This window comes from Callorhinus ursinus, unplaced genomic scaffold (genome assembly GCF_003265705.2).
Source record: "Callorhinus ursinus isolate GAN/ISIS: 27379988/994484 unplaced genomic scaffold, GSC_fseal_2.0 scaffold9, whole genome shotgun sequence".
NCBI classification, from domain to species: Eukaryota; Metazoa; Chordata; class Mammalia; order Carnivora; family Otariidae; genus Callorhinus; species Callorhinus ursinus.
This window is the reverse complement of record NW_027397071.1, coordinates 63,696,986-63,719,541: the sequence shown is the minus strand read 5'-3', so window position 1 is coordinate 63,719,541 and position 22,556 is coordinate 63,696,986. Positions and strand designations below refer to the sequence as shown.

General features: G+C 49.4%; 1 protein-coding gene across 7 annotated transcripts in view; it reads right to left on the bottom strand.

Moving 5' to 3' along the window:
• Positions 1 to 22,556, bottom strand: part of LOC112823825 (AGBL carboxypeptidase 4) — a 1,550,619-nt gene that overhangs the window by 12,057 nt on the left and 1,516,006 nt on the right. For all 7 annotated transcript variants that reach the window (XM_073896781.1, XM_073896780.1, XM_073896779.1 and 4 more), the window contains one exon: positions 4,888 to 4,984. In XM_073896781.1, coding sequence (XP_073752882.1) covers positions 4,888 to 4,984 — 97 coding nt within the window. The remainder of the gene's footprint in view (positions 1 to 4,887; positions 4,985 to 22,556) is intronic.

Below are 22,556 nucleotides of genomic sequence, written 5' to 3'. Positions count from 1 at the left end.
GGGACCTGGCTAACATGGCAAGGCTGTCTAGCATGGGTGACATACATCTAGACCTCGGTACCCACAGACAGCCTAGAGCACACAAGAGCCTATGTCCTTCCTGCCTCGTCAGCTCTGCTAAGTGGGGGTTGGGGGTGAGCTTTGCAAATTACAGGAGGCTATTCATATGTCAAGGGGTGGGTTCTTAACACCCAAAGGGAGCGTGGGAAATCAGATGGCTATGGTTTCATGGGAGTAAAGGAAGGCGTACTTCCCCTAGAGGGGCAAGTTCAGGTACAAGCACGGGTGGGGACAGTCCTAGGTAGATGGGGCCATGGCAGAAGGTGTGCAGTGGCCAGGGGCACGTGTGAATGTGTAGACTGATTGGCAAAGAGCCTCTGTAACCAAGATGAGGGCAAAGAGAGAGAAGGCACTGGAAGGCAAATATCCTGTACATCTGGGGCCTGTGTTCCTCTTCCCATGCCTTCCCCCACCTCTCCAGGCTCACTTGGGAAGCAGACTTCCCAGAAAATAAGCTTCTCCCTTCTCAAGATCTCCACAGTACTTTGTACCTTGCCCTCAGTAAACCATTTTCTAGGTAGCTCTTTGTCTGTTTTTCTCACGAGAATGTGAGTGTAACACATCTGATTTTTCTCTGTAATTCCCAAGCAAAGCTCAGGCCTGGCGTAGGTGCTTGAGGAGCGACTGAGGAATAGAAATGAACTTTTGGTCTTGTCCTTACTGTCCCCATTGCTCCAGACATCCTAGTCTTGTCATTGCCTCGGACTGTCTTTTCAGGCCCTGCCTCCTGCCTTCCACCCTACCCCCAACATGGGATACCTTCTCTCCTTTTTCTGTTTCATCCATCTAAGTTCTGCCTGTCCTTTAAAACCAAGTTCAAATGCCGCTTCCTCCCTGAAGCCTTCTTGGGATACCCCTGCTGGCTGCCAAATGCTGGCCAGGTGGTGTGGGAGGGGAATTTCTGGTTGGGTCTCACTTTTCTTTTCTAAAACATGAAAGGGTGGAAGTCAAGAATTCTTAGGGGCTTCTTCATTTCTACCATTCCATAATTCATACATTCAGGACTTTTTTAGGATATACTCCCTGCTAGGCTGTGCATTGTGCACTAAAGATCCAGGAGTGACCCAAGATAGCTCCTTAAGGAGGAACCCTGTCTAGTGGAGAAGCCAGATGTGCAAAGATGCCATGACAACACTCTATGGGACATACAATGCTACAGGTGTGTGCAAAATGCAGTTAGGAATCGGGCAGAGAGGAAGTAGCTCTATCTCAGGTGGAGAACAGAGAGAGTGAAGCAGAGAGGTGTGAGATGTTTAGACCCAGCTTTGAAAAGTATGTAGGAATTCACCACCTAGAGACAAAATAGGAGAACATTCCAGGGAGAGAAAAAAAGGATGAACAAAGACATAGAGGCATGAAAATAGTTGACTTGTTTAGTCTGAAGCATAAAGTGTAAAGTGGTAGAAAGCAGATGGGGTGGAGAGGGTGCTCACAGGGGAAGAGGTGTGCTGCGAAATGAAGTTCAAGATGTAGGTCAGAGCTTTGAATACCAGGAAAAGGAACTGGAACATTACCCTGAAGGTAATGGGGAGCCATGGAAGGTTTTTGAGAGAGAGTATAATCTGATATGCAGCTGAGCACGTTCATACGTTGTTTGGTATTGTTTATCATCTTTGCATGTGTACATGCCTTTCTCCTCTGTGTCCTGGGCTCCTGATGGGCAGGGGCTATGTCCCCCAGCACCCAGTGCATGGCCTGGCACATGGTGGGCTCCAGTGTGTTGAGGAGATGATCATTCCCATCCTCCAACACACACATCACAACCCTACCGTGGAGCCCGCCCTCCCAGCCTGTCGCTGAGCCTGAGCCCACTTCACACTCAGAGACCAGCCCACCTTCCATGCTCATGCTCTATCTTTGCATAAAGGCTCACCTTGCCTGTTCATTTTTCCTAATTTTCATCTACCTTGATGGGATCTTTTGAACTTTAGCCCTGTGGCGTCACTGTGATCCAGGTAAGTGAGGGGTCTCGGCTTTGGTCATCAACTCCACATCCCTGAACCTATGCTCTTGGGCCCACATTGCTGGTCCTCCTGGCCCTCCCCAGGGACCCTCTCTGAAGGGCAGCCTGGCCCCCAACAGGCTCCCACCAGCACCTGAGTGGAAACTGACAGATTATAATTATCCACAAAGATGAGAGAAAACAAAGATTAATTTTGAGCCAAAACATGTAATTTTCCTTTAAAACCAGAACTACTCTTTCACTTATATTATTTGATGCTTGGGTGGAAAATAATACAAACAAAGGGGACATATTCAAGTCCTAAATCAGAGCCTTGCGTCCTCCTGGGAATTCATTTTTCAAGAGTTGCTGACAACTGAGAGCTAAGTGATATTCATAGTTGGCTGAGACAGAGGTGTGGGCATGGAGAGGGAGTTTGTTTGGTTTTTCTTAATTTAAGGGTGGGTGCATTTACCTCAAGTCCTCAAGGCCGTGCACTTTGAGGAAGGAGCTCTCCAGCTCTTTTCTAAAGACGCCTCCAAAGTTTTGAGCAATGAAGCCCCATGAACAGTTGCACTGGGGGCCCTGAGAGCTCCCTGCAGCCTCCCACCTGGTTTCAGTTTCCTGCCTCCTGTCCATCTGGAGGAACTCTGCTAACTCATGTGGAGAAAAGCAGGCTGGGGATTGTGGGGCTTGGGCTCTAGTCCTGGCCGTGGCCAGTGCTGTGTGCTCCCTGGGCCTCGACTTCCTCATCTGTGTCGGGAAGAGGGGCCTGCGCCATTGCTGGTCTCTCTGAGTGTTGGCACCATTTCACTGATAGTGCAACAAGCCAGGAAAAAGTCTAAAGGATCAAGATCATTTTATTCAAGTTGACAGAGGACCTGAGAGACAATCCCCAAATTAACTTGTAAATGAAATTCTAAGAATTCTTTTGAACGTTATAGAGCTTTAAATTTTTAAGAACTTTAACCAATCAAGAATGACTTCTAAGACTGAACTGAGCACTTTCCTCTAGAGGTGAGCTCCTCAAAGGCAGGGTAATGCCCTACTCACTAAGCAGGAGCACCTCCCTCGCCCCAGGGGACTGGCTTAAAGTGCTGGTTTTCCTAAGTGGAGGGAGGAAGGAAGGAAGGAAGGAAGGAAGGAAGGAAGGAAGGAAGGAAGGAAGGAAGGAAGAAGGGAGGCAGGAAGGGAGGAAGAAAGGAAGGAAGACACGTATGCATGCTCAGTACAGTCTAGGCACTTGGGGAGCACAGAGGAGTAACAAACATGATCCTCCTTGAAGGTGTTTTTAATCCACCGGGAATGAAGGGTGGGCACAAAGACCCCACATGATTGGTGAACAATCTGAGACAGAGTATGAGTCAGAATACATTGTTTTGTAGACTCTGTGGAGATGTGGCCCTCACAGCATGGTGGAACATGGCCCTGAGAGATCATTCAGCCCAACCGGAGAAGTCCAGGGACTTGCCCCAGGCCACAATGAGCTGGTTGGAAATCTGGGATTGCAACCCAGAAACCAAAGGAGATGGAAATGTTATTAAGCACCTACTGACTGCCAGGCACTATACCAAACTTTTATCCAATCTTTAAAATCTCTAGAGATTTTAGTTATTACACCCACTTTATAGGCAGGGAAAGAAAGGTTTCAAGAGGCCACGAAACTTGCCCAAGATGCCACAGTTAACATGAGCCTGAGACAGAATTTGAACCCACACTGATAGTGAGAAAGGCTTCCTGCTTAAGGTGGAGCTTAGCTGGACTTCAGTCTAGCTTTGGAATAAAACAGTCTTAGGATCAAATCCTACCTCTGCCAAAATCTCTTTGACAGGCAATTCTCTTCACATTCCTGAGCTTCCTTTACCTCATTTGTAATATGGGGAGTATAATATCTATGAGGAATAAATAAGATCACGTACAAAAAGTACTTTGCTCAATAAATAACAGTGATTAATAGTGTTTTTGTTAATTACGGGGTATGGAGGAAGGTACGTTAGTGCAAAGGCCCTGGGGTAGCAAAGCACATGGGCAAGGTCATGGGCAAGGTCAGTGGGAAGAATGGTGCGGCAGAAAAAGGAAGCTGGACATCATTACGTCCTTTACGGAGGCTGGATCACTAGAGAGTAGGAAATGAGGCCAAGATGTAGGGCAGGGCCAGCCCATTCCAGATGCCATTGGATATCACTGTCCAAATGCTCACCAGGCTTACTTCCAGGAGGCATGGGAATGCCCAGCACTTTGGTCTGTGGTCTTGCCCTCCGAAAGGATACTCATCCCCTGACCTTCTCTCTTCAGTGGCCCAAAAAGCTGACTCCGGCCGAAGACCTGATGTGAAATTTCTTAGGGCTGTGTCCTCCCCAGCCCTGAACCTTCACGTCTTGAGGGAAGGGGACTCTCACGCCTTAAAGGGATACATGTAGGCCTAAAAACGTGCAGGGTGCTTTAACACGCATCTCATAATAACTTTCTAGGTGAGTGCCATTGTCCCCACTGGACAGATGAGAAAATGGAGGGATCAGAGACCTTATGAGCCTAGATGAAGTAGGAATCCTAGAGGATGAGCTACCAGATGAAGTAGTGTATGGAGACACCCAGACTAACCTGGACGGCACTCAGTCCCTCAGCATCTCCCATCCCCGTGGACTCCTATGGGAGACCCAGAAATGTGACCACCCCCACACTGTCTGATGCTGTGATGATACTTTATAGTCAGAAAACATGTTGTTGAGCTCTTCTGCCCCATATGCTGGGGGGCAGGGCAGGGATTATCTTCCCCCCGCCACAGACGTGAAACTGAGGGCCAGAGAGAAGCCGAGGGAAGCTGCCCTTGAACACAAAGCCAGTTCAGTAGGACCCCAGCCATACAGTTCTGCCCTGTCACTTACCGCAGCCTCGGCATGGGAATTGCCACTTTCTCGACCAGGGGGTTCAGCCGATAATAATCCAAAAACGTTCTCGCCACGTTCCTTCCCAGCTTCATATCTGCAAGCATGTGCGTCAAGGAGCAACTTTGGAAGGAGACGGTGACAGAGCGAAAAGAGGACTAGTAATAATGACAGCAGTAACAGAGGCAGTGACACCACTCACCCTTCTAAACTTTTCGTAGGTCCTGTCCTTTTTGATTTTCACAGAATTTTAGATACTATTATTTTCCTCATTTTACAGATGAGGAAAAGGTACAGAGAAGCTAAATAATTTTCCCAGGGTCACAGGACTAGGAAGGAGAGGAACCCGGATATGGGTCTAGGTATTCTTACCTCAAAGCTATGTTCACAGCTTCTAGAATATACTGCGGCCCTTGGGGAATCACTGGGCTTCCACGATCTGGCTTCAGGTAGCTCAGGGTGGAGGCAGATAAGCAAGACCCAAGGGCAAGAGACCCTTTGTTGTGTGTAGACCAGGGTCTGTTTGACCCTTAAGGATCAGTCATCGACTTTAGTAACCTCGGATGAGGGAGGGGGCAAAGGTAAAACCCTCTCACCGTAAACAGTGTCCCTGTTCCACCTTGAAATCTACCGATCATGAATCCTTAGGGCAAGGATTCATGACCTGTTAAAGTACCAACTCTTCAGGGAAGGAGAAAGGGCCAGTTCTATATCAACCATTAACACTTTAGTATGAATTGGCAGACCAATCATCTATTCAACAACACAGAGTACCTGCTCTGTGCATTATAGCTGACATCTCTGAGCCTTCACATGAGCTATTTCCTCTGCCTGAAGTACCTCCCCACCTCCCTTGGCTAATTTTTGCTCATCAATTTTCCAGTTAGGTGATACCCCTTTAGCAAAGCCTTCCATGATACTCCTCTCCCCAGGGCTGTGATCGGTGCTCCAGCCCCACACTTCCATGACTTCTAAATTGACTCCATTTAAAGCACTTATCTCTTCTCTCATATCCCTCAGCTCTGAACATCCAAACTGTCACTGTCATGGAACCTCCTCATTCTTGAGTTTGTCCACCTCTCTCCAGTCCCCTGCTGTCCCCCGAGAAAAGGCCAGCATCATCTTTCCCCTGGATTACTGTCATCCTGTCCGAATGGGCCTCCCTGCCACAGGTTTTCTTGCCTCGACTCCATTTCCTACAATGTAGTCGAAGGGGATGCTATAGAATGCAGAGCTAACCACTGCATCCAACAGAGGAAAACTCCCAAGTGGCTCCCAGTTGCCTTTAAAGTTCAAGTTTTGGAACTTGATTTACAAGGTCCTTCACTGCTGGGGCCCTGCTTATTTTCTTAGTTTTGTGCTTGTGGCCTCCCCCTTTGCACCGCCCTTGGCCTTCATGCTCCAGCAACTGAACTTCTTTTGCCTCCAGGCCTTCACCCACACCCTCTCATCTTCCCAGGCCATGCTTCCTCCCTCCTGGTGCCTTACAGGGTTGACGTCTTCTCCGTCCCAGGACACCTCAGTTTCATTGTCACATCACGGGAGAGGTCTCAGCCACCGCTCCTTCCAGGGTCACGGAGCTGGACTCGAGTTTGCAGAATGGTCAAAGGAGTTTTCACCACTGTCTTCAAGACAGCCCTCAAGCTGTGGTTGGACATGGCCCAGGACAGGAAAATGAGCATTTATGGAGCACCTACTATGTTCCTGGCATGGCACCGGTACTTTCCTTACATAAAAATTTTAAACAGTCCAGGAAGGAAGGCATTTTAATCTCCCTTTTGTCCAGGGAGGTTAAGGAACTTATCCCAGGCTGCCTAACAGGCGGTGGTAGAACCAGGACTCCGATTCAGGAATGTCTGACTCCAGACCAGTGAATGTTTCTCAATGCGAAGGCACCTTTTCTGTCAAGGGCTGAGTCATCCCAGGCCAGGGCCTGGTGGGAGAAGGAAAAACACCAGACAAGTTGTTTATGACAGTGAGATGTGCCGCAGGCTCACTGTGCTCTGGGGCTGCCACCTGCTTTCTTCTTCCGGATGTGACCGACCTTCTCTGTCCTCCTCTTTAAGAAGTTCACAGGCTGGCTTGGGCATGGCCTCTCTGACCAGCAGGCCCTGGTCTGCTGCTTTCACCCAGTCAGGCTCCAGTCGGCTGAGGGAGACCGCACCGCCCCTGTGCGTGCGGACAGTACGAGGGACGGGCCGCAGGGGTAAGGACAGGTCCCTACGGACTGGCTAAAAAGGCATAGCAGAAGTTTTGGAATCAGATGTATTGAATCCAAATCCTGGCCCGGCCACATTTTGTGTACCGCATGCTGGAAGTTCCAAAAATGTCTGCAACAATGTCTCCCATGTTATTCTATGACATGACCTTGACCATCCTATGGAGAGGTGTGGTCCGTATCTCCTCTCTAAATCTGGGTGGGCTTGTGACTCACTTGTAACTACAAGAATGGCAGAAGGTGGTCGGAGTGACACTGTGGGACTTCCGAGGCGATGTCAGCGAAGGAGTTGTCACTTGCCCTTCACTTGCTAGAATACTCCAGCTGGGGTCCTGCACCTCCACGCACGCAGCCTGGCTGCCCTGAGGCCGCCATGCCGGGAGGAGGCGCAGGCGAGCCCGCGGAGGGGCTGCAGGGGGAGGCCCCGACACTAGGTGGAGACGTGAGGAAAGAGAGACTCTCGCCAGCCACGCTACTCTTCCCGCTGCTCTTCCCGCTCCAGCCACAGCATCAAAGGCTCCCAGCCAGGACCACTCGGCAGGGCCCTCCCCAAATTCAGACCCACGGAAGGCACGAGAGAAGAGCTACTGTTTTAAAGGCCCCGTCGGGGGGAGGTGTGTGAGGTAGCAGGCGAGCACCAGCGCAGTCTCGCGGAGGCCGCTCCATCTCGGAGCCTGGTCCCGCACCTGTGAAATGTCAATAATGGACCAATGAGCCAAGCCTGCCTCATGGGCTCGTGCTGCGGTGGTGTGTGGGTGCTGATGAGATAAGTGCAGGAGTCAGGGACCAGGGAAGCCTGAGCCAGTCCTCCCCGGCCGGCAGCGACAGGCAGACTCGAAGCCACCCTCGAAGAAATCCTTGTCAGCAATACTCCAGCTCTGCAAGGAGGAGTCAGGCTTCTCCAGTAAAATGTACCCCCCCTCCCCCGCCACTCCGCTCAGGTGCCGATTGTTTTAGACGAGCTCTGCTTGAAAGACCGTGTTTTAAAGGTGGGAGTTGTCTGGGACACCCTTTTTCCCTCTCCGATCATGTCAGGGATTTCTCAAACCTGGGGGGGGGGAGGCTCTCCCCAGGCTACAGGGGCCTGTGTGAGTCGAGAAACGACATGGGCAGGGGAGGGGAGAGACTGAACATTTTCAATGGAAGCCAGCTGTCTTTGGGCAAGGACTTAGGGTGCAGGCAAGGAGAAGGCAGTAACTAGCTGGAGCCCTGTTCCTGCCTCCGCGAGGGCAGGAACAGACAGCAGGCGGGATCAGGACCCCGAATCAGAGAAGCAAGGGGGCTTGGCCGGGATGGGGCGAAACCCAGACTGATTTGGCCACTTCTGCTCAGAGCTGTCTGAACAAAAGGGCGGGTGTCAGGAGCCCTAGTACTTCCTGGGATCTTTCAACAGGTAGGGAGGGTTTGGACATGTGCTGTTCACTCTCACTCATTCATTCATTCATTTACTCACTCGTTCGTTCGTTCATTCAATCATTCACTGGGCTCCTCCCATCTGTATACCGGGAGGCACGGTGAGAGGGATTGGGATTAGAGACAGAGAAATCAGACAAGTACAGTTGACAGTCTAGAGGAGGAAACTAGCATGTCCCAACTATGTCACCCAACAGGCTGCACTATTACCTTCACAAAAGCAACTCCTTATCCTGAGCACCGAACAGTGTAGTTACTCTCGCCAATCCCCACCACAGCCCTGTGAGGGCGAAGGACAATCCTACATACACTCTGCAGAAGAGGAAACTGTAAGAAGGACGATTTGCATAAATCACCTGGAGTCCCGTGGCTTGAAAGTGATAGAGGTAGCATGTGAACCTGAGTGTCTTTTACCACTGTGCATATGGTTTCTCCTCTTTGGACTGTGATCATACATGCAAACGCTAAACTCTGTGGATGTGCAGGAGGTCCTACTGGGGAAATTGTGAAAGGCTTCATGCAAGTGGATGTACAACAAAGATTTGAAGGTCAAGGACCAATAGCGATGGGGAGGAAGAGAGGTGGTATCCGTGCAAGTTCGGCGGGGACACATGACCCTGGGCCATAAATGAGACAGAGAAGGGCCATGAGCCCAGGCCACCTCAGGGTAGAGTGAAAGTTGGGGCTGCACGGGTAGGGTGCAGGCAGATCAATGAAGGCTTTGAATGCCAAACTGAGGAATTTAAACTTTTGTAGGCAATAAAAACATTTGATGTATCTATGGTTGTAGCCATCCCTTGTCCACTCAATATATATTTGTTGGCCATCTGCTATGTTCAAGCTCCCTGAAAGTCTCAGGGTATACTGTGGTAAAAAAATTAATAAATGAATAACAAAACAAAACAAAACAAAAAACACAACCAAGACAATGGTTCTTAAGTCTAGAAGTGGAGACAGATAACAAAGCAATAAAAACCCACATGAATATATAATTGTGATTATACTAGTGTAGGACGGAAAATGCACAAGATCCGTGGGAGAGGGTGATGGGGGTGCTGCTTCAGATAGGGGGTGTGGGCAGGCCTCCCTGAGGAGAGTGGACCAGGGCAGGCAGCACCTATGAAAAAGGAAGGGTGGGGGGAAGGGTCCTTGGGCAGGAGAGAGGGTCAGAAAGAGGGCTGGTGTGGAGGGACAGGCAAGAGGGAGGTCACATGGAGCCTTATTCTGGGTCACCTGAAGGAGTCTGGATTTTCTAAGTGAATGGGAAGCTGCTGAAGAATTTTAAGCAGGAAAATGAGACGGTCTGATTTATAATTTTAAAAGGTCACTGCTGTGCTAAAAATAAGGAAGCAAGAGTAGAAGCAGACAGATCAGCCAGGAGACTACTGCAGGGGTCCAGGGGAGAGATGGAGGCAGGGGGTGGGGGGGTGGGGTGAGGAGGGTCTGGACCAGGACAGAGGCAGGGGAGATGGAAAGTTATATCTTGGGGGAGGAACTGGCAGGTTGGCCATGGGGTCCGAGGAGAGGAAGGAATGAAGGGCAACCTCCCTCGTATTTAGCCTCAGCTGCTGGGTGGATGGGGTGCCATGCTTGGGAATGCAGAAGGGTCAGGGGAGAGACTAGTTCATTCTGAGGTGGAGATGCCGATGAGACACTAGCATCTAGGTCCTAAGTCAGAAATAGGGAAAGAATCAGATCGGATCACAGAAATGGTTTCTGAACTACCGGCCCTTTGGGATTACTCATGCCGCAAATCTTGCTGGTATGTTCCACTGTATGGTATGTTCCACTCTAAACAGCTCTCCATCTCTTGCTCCTGCTCTCAGAGAAGACCCATTCTTGAGCATCCCAAGGTCTCTCGGAGAGTGGCAGTAACTGCAGGACCCTCTGTTCTCCTATCTCAGGGCCTGAGATCTGGTGTACTGAGTAAGCACCTAAGTGGGAATTCAAGAGACCAACCTGGTTTCAATCAGTAACTTGCCGTGTGACCTTGGCCATTTCCCTTCTCTGGTCCTTCCTTCTCTGTGGGTAAAAAGTATAGTCTCTCAGGTCCTTTCCAGCGCTAACATGGTGTGTTCAATACAATAAGCTTATGAAAAATCCCATCCCCATTCTTTCATTCAACAAATATTTACTGAGAACCTACTATGTGCTGAGTCGTTTTAGGCACTTGGGATACCCAGCAAACAAAACTCACCAAGATCCCTGGCGTCATGGAGCTTCTGTTCTAGTTATGGGAGACAAACTGTGAATCTAACACGTAAGTTACCGAGAATGCCAGAAAGCGGAAGCGGTAAGTGCTATGAAGTAAAGATAAAGAACAGCGTAAGGAGAGTGCTGGGGACAGGGACACATTATAGCAGTAAGTAGAGTGGTCAAGGAGGCCTTGGGGGAGAGGTGGGGTTTGAGCGTGCTTGGAGCAGGCCAGCACCAAGGATGAGGATCCTCCTCATCGGAAACACAAGCCCTGACCAGCCATTTCATTACTGGGCTCTTGCTAAGTCCAGCCCAATCCCACTACTAGAGATAATAGTTAACCTCAGGGATGAGGTCCCCCTGATGGGAGTCAGATACACCTCCTTGGCACGTGGCGGCTTCCTGAGGAAGGTCCTCCCCACTCCCCGAGTAGTCCCAGACACAACGCCTCTCACGCACAGCCTCCTGCCCGGCCGATGGCCTCCCTTCCCCATCCTGCTCCTTGCCCCCCGCTCTCTGCAGCCAGCCCCACACTTCTCACTCCCTGAAGCTCTTCCAGAAGCACCCAGGAGCCCACCTGGCCTGGCCTGCCCTGAAGAGAGCTGAGGTCCAGCCCCACTCACCAGATCCCATACTTCACTTCCACTGCCCTCACGGTTGTGTGCTGCGGGCAGGTCTGATTACCAGCCCTGTTTCGCAGATGACAACTTGAGGGTGACTGGTCCAGTGAGGCACAGCGAGAACTGATGCAACGAGGATTGAAGCCCATTCATTCATTCATTCACTCATATATTTAGTGTCTTTTACATTCCAGATGCTATTCCAGGAGGTGGGACACGGGGAAGAGAAAAACACGGTCCCAGCCCTCATGAAGATCTTTCCCTGCTATCATCCTGCTTCCAAATAAGAAAATTTAACTCCTACTTTCTCCCTGTTTTGAAACCCCCGAAAATTCTTTCTAGAATTCTTTCTCTGCTCATATTCCTGCCCCTGCCAGCCACAGATGATCATCATTAAAGGGGAAAGATTAATTCTGCAGAGCATAGGCCAAGGAAAAGTGATTTCTCCTTGGCGAGGCTGACTGCGCTGCTGGAATGTGAAGATGCACCTGTTGAGGAGCCTCTCGGTAAGGCCAGAAGAACAATGCGACGGTGAAATAGCTTTTGTCCCTGCCTCTGGCACCCATCCTCCCATGGTGTGGGACCAGGGCATGACTAAACAGACGAGTCGTGCTCTGAAGGGCAGCACGGGGGCTGTAGATGTTATGGCAGAGTCCTTCCCAAAGGCAGGTGGAGCCTGAGAAACCCCGGAGGTGGGAGGCCTGTGAATGTGGGAGAGAGGGAAGCAGAGAGAGGGAGGACACGGAGACACAGCAGGAGGGAGGAAGAGACAGAGAGACGGGCGGAGGCCGAAACAGAGAGAGATGCAAAGAGCCAGGAGGATATGAAGAGAAACGCATCAGGATGGGGCAGAAAGATCAGGAAGATCATCAGAGGGGCTGGGAGCGACTCGAACCCGAAAAGTGGAGAGAAACAGAGCGAGGAGCAGAGAGAAAGAAGAATAGGAAGCGAATGGCAAAGGGAGAGAGTCAGAGAGAGAGAGGGAAAGAGTGGGGAGGGAGAGAGGAGAAAGGAGGCAGGTGGGACAGAAAGAGACAAGCAGAAACAGAACAGCACAGGCATCGGAGGGGAGGCACGCGGAGACAAACAGAAAGAGCCAGGCAGAGGACAGAGAAGGAAGGGAGAGACAGGCTCATGGGCGGAGGGCGGGGGGCCTCCTCTCTGACACACCAGACGCAGCTCAGAGGGTGGGAATTTGGGGAGGGGAGGTGGGAGATGAGCACACACAGACATTGCAGGGTGGGGTGGGGTGGGGGGCGCCCAGATCCTCTAAGCCGGAAGCCAAAGTGGGCATAACGGAGGCTCCGGGCTTGGTTACTACGGCCACTGTAGCGAGTCACCACAAACACCACACACGTGTTCTCCCACAGTTCTGGAGGCCACAAGTCTGAAATCCATTTCACTGGGCTAAAAACAAGGTGCTCACACGTCCCCACTCCCTGTGGAGGGCCCAGAGGAGAAACTGTTTCTGGCCTCTCCCAGCTTCTGGTGGCTGCTTTGCACCTTGGCTCATGACCTCATCACTCCAGTGTCTGCCTCCTCCTGTGTGTCCAGTCTCCCTCTGCCCCCCTCTTTTTTTTTTTCAAGTAGCGGGTGTGGAGCCCATCACGGGGCTTGAACTCACAACCCTGAGATCAAGACCTGAGTTGAGATCAAGAGTAGGACGCTTAACCGGCTGAGCCACCCAGGCGCCCCTGCCTCCCTTTTATAAGGCTGCATGTGACTGCATGTCTGCATGTCGGGCCCACCCCCAGAATCCAAGATAAACTCCTCCCTCAAGATCCTTAACAGTAACATCTGCAGAGACCTCATTTCCACATGAGGTGACACTGATGGGTTCCAGGGGTTAGCATCTGGGCATGTGTGCGGGTCATTATCCAGCCAGAGCTGCTCTAGGCGCTAGGAGCAGAGGATGAAGACGCTGCCTGCATGTGGGGAGTGCAGGTCTGGCTCTGTGCTGGACATCCTGCGGGGTGCTCAAACGCCGCTCCCACCCCACCAGACCCTCAGTGCCCCCCCCGTACAAGCAGCAAGTGCATTCACCAGACTTGGACCCAGACGTGTCTGACTCCAGAATCTTTTTTATTGACATTATTTGCTGCCTCTCAAAGGCAGGACCACGTGCCGCTTATTTTGCCTTCTAAACGTATCGTGGACCTGCCCTTCCTCCTCTCCCACTACTATTCCTTTACTTCAGATCCTTCTCTCTTCTCTGAACTCTTGCTTCAGCCTCCTAATTGATCTTCCTGACTTCGGTTTCCCACCATTTTCACTGAGAGCGATGTTCTCATAATTGCTAACCTTGTCACTTCCTGACTTACAACCTTATGCCAATTCCCTGTCACCTATAGGGTAAGATCTAAACTTTTAAATCTGGCGTTCATGGCCTTCCATAAACTGGTCTAAGCCTTGTCCCCTGGTACTGGATCCCATTGTGCATCTATTTAGGATGTGGGGTTTAGAGTCCAAAACGCATGGGTTTTAATATTGCCTCCTACACGTTTAGCTGTGTGACTCTGGGCAAACTACTTAACTTCTCTATGCCTTAGTTTTCTCATGTCTGGAATGGATAACGCCACCTACCTTGAAGGACTCTTGTGTTGATTAGAAATGATATATCCAAAGCACCTAGCACAGTGCTGGCAGATAGTAACTCTATTATCATTATTATTTATGAACCTGTCATTTCCAACAAAGCATGAGCTCTTCAAGGACAAGGGTGTGTCACATTCAAATTTGTTTCCAGAGCCATTTAACACACGTTAGGCCTATCGCAGAAGCCAGAAAAAAAAAAAAAAAAAGAGCCAAAAAGACAAGATAAGGTGGGAGAGAGAAAAAGAGGGACAGGGAGGGAGAGAGATGAAGAAATTATTTTTAAAATTTTCTGGATGTTCAAGGATAAGGTCTCGCAGGTCCCTTCCACCCTGTGTGCCTCAGTTTCCTCTCTATAAAATTGGCTAGAGGGTGAGCTAAAATGATCTCTAATGCTAATCTAGTCCTCACTTTCTCTTTGCTGCATTCTAGGAGGATACCTTTTCTGGCCCCCCGGGTCAGGGCAGGCCTTCTCGGGCATGGGGGCAGTACCCATCACTCTGATGGGGTATTTGGAAGAGAAATCAAGCTGGAGGCTGGTTGGGCTAGAACAGATGGAGATCTGACCTTAGGAATAATGTGCCTGAGTCTGGATAGGATGACCTTGGGGGATTTTTGAACTTCAAACATTAGGCAGGTTGTCATTCACTCATTATTTGTTATTCATTCAACAAATACTTATCAAGCACCTCCTCTGTGTTGGGCTGTGCAATAGGTATGCAGACTACACTGGGTAGATAGAGTAAGCAAAACAGGAATAGTCCTGCCTTCAAGCTGCTTCACAGTCCAGGCACTATTGACATTTTAGGCCGGATGTCTGTTGTAAGGAGCTGTCTCGTGCATTGTAGGATGTTTAGCAGCGTCCTTGGCTTTCCCCATTAGATAGGAGCCCAACCCTCCACCCCATTTTGACAACCCAAAATGTCTTTAGACGTTACCAAACGTAACGTTTAGTACGTTCCCTGGGCTGTGTGTGTGTGTGTCTGTGTGTGTGTGTGTGTGTGTGTGTGTGTGTGTGTGTGTGTGGCGAGGGTCACAGGGGGGAGGGGGAGAGGAATTCACCGCTGGGTGGGCACCACTGGTCTAAGGGATGCACAGTATCTGGTGGATATGCAGCAGGTGAAATGGGGGTGGGGGGCATGGGCGGGAGCTTTAGAGGTGGGGTGAGAGCTTGACTGGAAAGGCTCTGGCTCCCCTACCTGGAAAAAGTCGTCGCTAAGTGCTCCTTGGAGACAGGAGGAAGGGGAAGGGAACATGTCCCTCACAAACTGTATTGACCTAGGATGGTTGCTTAAGCCCCTCTCCCCATCAGTTGGGCAGGAAGAGTGGCCTCCTTCTGTCTCCTGCACACCTTGACCTCTGAGATGCCTCTCGCTTCCCGAGCCCTGGACTGCTGGCATTTGCAGCCCGTCTATCTCAGACCCACTCCTCACTCAGGAGGGAAGTTAATCCCCCCCCCACCTCCCACACTCCAGCTTGCTGTGTGGGTCCCCCACTCCCCCTCCTCCTCCGCTCCAGGAACTAGCAGTTTCCCAGCAGTGCCTCCCTTTCCCCACTGATAGCTGACCACAGCTCTGGAAATTAACTCACAGAGTCTGCGGTGCTTGCCCAGCGGGGCCCCACTCGGCAATTGGTGGGGCTTGGATGCAGCTCAGCGCTAGAGGAGGCTCTGTTTCTCTGGGATGCTCCTAGATATTTTCAGAAGCTTCTACTGACGCACAATAAGAACAAGACTAAAGACCAAAGTCAATATTTGTGCAGCAGCATCTTGGAGCAGGCGGGACGAGAGGTGTAATAAATGAGGAGCTCTGATGGGTCCTGGCTCCGGGCCCTCAGCTGGCTCTGGGGGACTGCATGGCCTTGAGTGGGACAAGGGTACTCTAGGTGTCAGTTTTCCAGTCTGTGAAGTTGGGGGAGATGCTGACTTGCTGCTGTTTGGAAACCTTTCAGCTCTGATGTCTTGTGAGCCTCTAGATTCGGAGCTCTTACCTGGGGACTTAGGGGCCTCCTGGACCCTCTGGCATTACAGGCAAAAAAGTGTATGTGTGAATTTTTCTGGGGAGAATAGTCATAATTTTGTATAATTTTCAAAGAAATCTGCATCCTTCAGAATGTTAAGAACCTCTGCTCTGGGCACCTGGGTGGCTCAGTCGGTTAAGCGTCTTTCCTTCGGCTCAGGTCGTGATCCCAGGGTCCTGGGATCAAGTCCCACGTCGGGCTCCCTGCTCGGCGGGAAGCCTGCTTCTCCCTCTCCCACTCCCCCTGCTTGTGTCCCTGCTCTCACTCTCTCTCTCTTTGTCGAATAAATAAATAAAATCTTAAAAAAAAAAAAAAAAGAACCTCTGCTCTAAATCTGGATGGAGATACCTGAGTTTATTACCTCCTTCAGGTAATATTCCTTCTCATTTTCTGACTCATTCACTTTTTATAGCGTGACTCTTCTGGAATTAGTGAGAATCGGGTGGTGCTGCGGAGTGCAACCAGGCTAGGCTCAGAATGCAATGAACGGTATGTACATCTGTCCCGAGTACATCTGCATTAACTTAGAGAACCTCGGAGATCCTGATGGTGCCAGTCTACTCCCTGGGTCAAAAGAACGCTGCGTGAAGATGGGCCCTAGGAAGGGACTACCAACAGAATGGTGGGCCGTTCAGTGGCTGAGAATTGCGGGCCAGTCTTTTGGCCAGAAAGCAAAGTAATAATTGAAACTAGCTTAGAATTTAAGAGGCCCGCTAAAGGGGCAGGATAGGGGGTTCCTGATCTTTAAAAGAAGCCCACTCCCTTGCTCCTTGTGTCTTCATTCTGATTCAGCCTGGAATTTGAAGCACATACATGGCTTAGTGGAATGAGCAATATCCTGGGAATCCAGAGACCCATATTTGAATGTCAGCTTTTACCAAATTGCTGTATGACCTGGGCTAGGTCACTCACCCTGCCCTGGGCTTCACTTTTCCCGTTTGTATAATTAGGAGGAATTCAGCTTCTTTCAGGGTTTCACCAAGGGATGGCTATACTACAGTGAAAGTCTATTATAATACCTTATTCTTGGCTACCTCCTTACATTTAACCCTCATTTGGGGACATTTTTGTTCCATCTTAAGCAAAATAGAAATGATCCCATCTCTTAAATTCCAGTCTTTAGGGCCCTACTGGCTCTAATATTTTATGATTTTCCTATCTGCCCTTGTGTTACTTTCTTTTTATCTGTTGCCTTGAACTTGAAACTCAGGGGATGGAACTCATGCTTAGGATCATTTACTATCTTCCAGGCACTGTGCTATTTATTATGCACAAACAAGGTAGATTTTATTATTCCCATGTTGCATGTTAGCAAACTGAGGTTCAGAGATGTCCTGTGTCTAACACACTCAACAAGCAGTTGGAGGTTAAGACTCAAACTCAGGTCTGTCCTACTGCAAGGCCTGAGGTTTTGGGGAATTATTCTCGTGTTATAATTATTTATTATCTTAACTGTCTTAAAATGAATACATTCATTTATTCAATATTTATTCTCTGCTTTGTAAGGTTCTGGGCCAGATGCTATGGACTTGGAGATGAGAAGTTAGTCTCTGTCCTGAGAAGCCCTTATGGAAGGCAGGTAGATAAAAACCACAGTGCAGGACAATGACTATGATGGCAGAGGGAAGCAAGGGAAGTGGGGGCAGAGAAAGTAAGATCTAACATTGGAGGGACCCCAGAAGACTTCTTAGAGGAGGTAACACCTGCGCTGAACTGGGTGGGGGACTTTGATTTGAGATGAACGTGTGTTAAGTAACTTAGTCAACAAATAATTGAGAATTTACTATGTACCAGGTACTTTTCTAGATGCTGAGATACAACGGTGTACAGGTGCTCATGGAGCGCACGTCACAGTAGGGAAGGTCGTCAATGACAAACACATATAGAACAAAGTTGGAATCTGGGGGACTTGACAAAAGAGTAGGAGCTGACCAGGCAAAGATGGGATGATGGCATGCGTGGAAAGGAATCCCTGACCAGAGGCAGAGGCATGTGCAAGCATGTTGAGGTACGGTGATCCCCTCAAAGACGGGAAGACATTTGGTGTGTCTGGAACATCTTCTACAAGAGGAAGAAGGAAGCAAGAGAAATACACAAAGATAGGTCAGGAGTGCCTCGGGTGATGGATTGAACGTGAACTTTATGCTGCAGGTAATAAGAAGCCATGGCAAGGTTTTAAGGGAGGGAGAGAGAATATTAGGTTTGGCTTCCTAATGATCATTCCTGGGGCCCTGGTAGAGGATGGTTTGGAAGGGACCAAGATGGGAGACAGGGAGGACAGTTCTAGTTTAGGGAGGGTGGGGCAGATCTGAGCGAGGACACTAACTGTGGGGCAAGAAGGAAGAGACAGAATTAAAAAAAATACTTGTCATGCAGAATGGATGTGAATTGGGGGTTAAGTGTAGGGTTCTGGCAGAGGTGGCTGGACTAGAAAAAGCATCAAGGGTAGCATGCCAGGTTCCTATCTTGGGGAATCAGGTGGTCATGTCACCAGTGATCCTGGATATGAAGTCTGAATATGGCTCCTAGAATCCAGGGAGTTCTTGGTTCCCTAGAATCCCTCTATGGCACTCTTCTTAGTAGGAGGGTTGCCTAATTTTATTTTGCCGCACATTTGTGTCAAGTGACTCCTACGATTCCTACAACGAAGCTCCAGCATAATGTCTAGTTACTGGCACTTCCTTGCATCCTGTGCTCTCTGGGGGACATCTTGGTTTCCTGTCAGGCAAAGCTGAAGCGAGTCCAGTGACAGGATGGGTAAGAAGCTGGGTTTGAACCCCCCACGAGACTAACACATATATCCGACGTTTTTTAGGATAGAAAATATTTTCTTAGAAACTTTTCTGTTCTTACTCTCCCACAGCACCGACAGGCCAGCATGCCTGTCTGTCTGCCTGTCTGCTCCCTTCCGCTGACAAACACTAATCAGGATCTGCTCAGTGTCAGGATATAAAACATGCCTGTTCCACATCTCGTTCAATCCTGCCCTATTTTAGTAACAATAGGACAAACAAGTCATGCTGTAGCCCTTGCTGTCATTTATCCCTTGGCAAAAGGACTTACTAAACCAGTGGTGTACCATTTCATGCTCCCTCTGTGGCAGAGCCTGGGCCCGAGAGGCCGTCGCCTCCAAGTCACGTCTACTCACTCGTCAGCCCTCAGCCCAACTTCCACTTCTTCAGGAAAGCCTTCCCTGACCTCCTGGACAAGTCAGCGGCTGCTGTCACATACCTCCCAGCGCCCCTGGCACCCCTTCACAGGCCCCTCATGTCTGTAACTTTATGTGTCGATGTGGTTTTTGGTAAATAACTGCCTCTTCTACAAGACCACCAAGTTCTGTGATTGCAAAAACTCAGACTGCTCCGTTCACCATCATTTCCCCTATGCCTGTCAGGGTACAACACATTTGGTGTTCCGTTAATATTTTGCTGCCAGTGGCAGGAATTTGGAGGGAATTCTGGGTGTTTGAGGACTTCACTGGAAGGAGAAATGGAGGTTACTTCCTAGTGACTGTGGGAAGAGAAATGCGGAGCTCTGGGGCTTGGCACAAGGAAGACTGAAAGCAAGCATCACAAACTCCAGAAGGTAAAGTGGCTTTGTTCTTCCCCTGTCACTCCTAGGAAAGCAGGAAAAGCCCAGAGCAAGGGTCCCTGGAAGAGGGACTGTCTGATGAAGAGGAGAAAGAGACTCTATCACTGTGTGATAGATATTTCCAAGGAGCCCACGTAAAGCCAATGATGCAGAGATGAAAAGGTTTTGTGGAGGAAACTATGACCCTCTAGTCGCAGGCGGGTGATCCTTCCACAACTAGCTAGTTATAGGTAGAGGGTGAAACCAATTGAGTACTACTGGGCCTCCAGGGACACACGCTCCTCTTGAGCCAAAGCCTCTCAGAACAACGCCCCACCCAGGCAGAGCAGGGAGCCCCAGACCTGAGGCTGGAGGGGACAAAAAGGGGCTGGACCTGGGAGCCAGGGGGCAGAGCGGGGCGTCAGACCTGAGCTGGCTGGGACTGACCCATTACACCCATAATCCCCACTGCTCTTTGCGTTTGCATCTCTCTTCCCAGCTAGACAGTGAGCTCCCGGAGGGCGGAGCCTGCATCTTCCCCATCCTCAGTTCCGCACAGCCTAAGACAACTCCACCATTTTCCCACCGTGTTTGTGGGAAGAGTAAGTAAATGAATGAATAAATAAACCCCAGATAAGCGGCTCACCCCTAATCCTAAATTGCCTTATCTGTGAAGTCGGAATGACAGTAGCTCCTAATTAGAGTATCGTGAGGACTGAACGGCGTAATGAATGCAAGAGCACCCAGTAGGGACTCTCACATACAGTAGATGCTCAAAAATACTCTATCCTCTTTTTTGCCTTTAACCGTACCTCCTGACTTCAAGTACTGTCTAAACTCTGCTGAATTTCGTATATTCTAGGCTGAACTTTACGGTACACCAAATGGCTAGAGAATCCTAAAATGTCATAAAATGACAACAGCGGACATCTGTCTTGTTTTGTTTTTCTGCCCTTAATCTATTGCCCTTTCACAACACCCCATTTTTCCATATTGAACCCCCCATCTCAGTCCCTGTGACTCAGCAGGAGCTGACCCCGCCCAGACTGTCCATGAGGATATAGAGTCAGTCCAATCCTGGCCAGTCCGAGCCCTGGATGCCTCTTGCTACAGTGATTAGTCAGGTGTGCCTATGTCCGAGGGGGCTCAACTCTGGGACCTCTGAGAGAGGGAATCACCCTGAACCCTGAGAGGACCGGATGTCCACCAGGAGCTTCTGGAAGCCATTTTGCTTCCATGGGGGAGAGAGCCGGTCGGAGCAGCTGGAGACCGAGTCTTGAAGACGCTGTCTCTAGATCCAGGCATGCTTAACACCGGTATTCCTTGAGACTTTAAAGTTTTGAGAGCAAATTAATTCCCCTTTTTACTTAAGTCAGTTCAAATTGAGTTTTCTGTCCCTGGCAACCAAAGAAATTTGACTAACACCAGACCTTGGAGTTTACCTCATCAAACCTCCTAATTTTACAGATGAGGAAGAGATTTGCAAAATCACATGGTCATTTTTTTTTTTTAACACAACCCATTTTCCAAATAAATATATTGGCTCACTTCCTTTTATCTGCTCTGCTGACCAGAATAGGAACAGGTTGTCCTTCTGCCTGAATAGGGTCACAGAATATTGATTTTGGTCACAGAACACCTAATCTTTCTTCAGCAGAGAGAATTTCCTATTTCAAGTCCTTGGGAACCGGTTTTGTCTTGCATTACAATGTTTTTATCCCCCAAGCGGAACTGCTGATGACTGCCCTTTCCCTTGGACACAGTGCCATCAGCAGCAATTAATTCTAATCACAAAGAGACAGCAAGAATGAACAGAGCATTAATTGGATGGAAGTAATCAGAATCTCCCTGAGCCCACAGTTGATACCTGTACGCAAGCATATGTGAGCCGGCTCCTGCATTCACACGTACACACAGACACACACACAGACACACACACACACAGACACACACACACACACACACACACACACACACTACCCCCCCCCCCCAGACAACCAGGGCACAGGAGAGGGTATAGAGTGAGCACGCCGTCTGGTCAGCATGGTGTAGTATTAAAAAATCAAGGACTATGGAGTCACAAAGATTCTACCACCAACCAGTTGCTTAAAATTGGCCTCCTCATTTGTAAAATAGGATACACATACCTACTTCAAAGTGGTTTAGAAGATTAAGTAAGAATATTGTATGTAAAGCACTTTTCACTGGTATGTAGCTGGAGCTCAGTGAGTGCTAGTTTTCTTCCCTTCCACATCAAACACGTTTTATAGCAGGTAGAGAATAAAGGCCTCACATGACCTGAAATTTTAGATTCTTGATGGTTCTGGACTGGGCCTAACAAGCTTGATAGTCTCCTCCTGACCTCTCTTTAATCCTAGACCACTGCCCTCCCCCATCTACCCCAACACACACACACACACACACGCGCGTGCGCGCGCACATACTCCCTCCTGCTTCTTCCCTCTCTGGGACTGCAAATTCTGGGGGGGCAGCTTGGCACCCTTCCTGCCCCCCATAGTGCCTGGCACATAGTAGGCACTGCATGGACATCTGTTAGATAATTACAGATAGCCTCAGCATCTGCTCATGCTCTCTCTCCACCTTCGTCTCGGTCTGGTCATTCTTCAAGGCTTAGCCTAGACTCCACCACATCCTTCACAAAATTCTTTGAAATTTGTTCCTGGGAGCAACTCTCTTCTCCTTTGAACTCCATTCCTCTTTCAAGATACCGGCAGCTTTCTCACTGTGATATAAGGTATATATGCTGTCTTTTCTTCCTTATCTCCTCAAGTTCCTTCACTCCATCATTGAACTGACTCCAGCCAGTGGATGCTGGGCACCATGGATACTGATACCTCCCTCTTCCTTCCCTCCTTCCTTCCTTCCCTCCTTCCTTCCTTCCTTCCTTCCTTCTTTCCTTCCTTCCTTCCCTTAAAGGGGCAGATTAGATTAGTTCTACCAACACTTTTAAGATGCAGTAATCACTCATTAATCTTTGTACGATGTTTTTGGAATGCATGATCAATCTGCCCAAGCTGTGC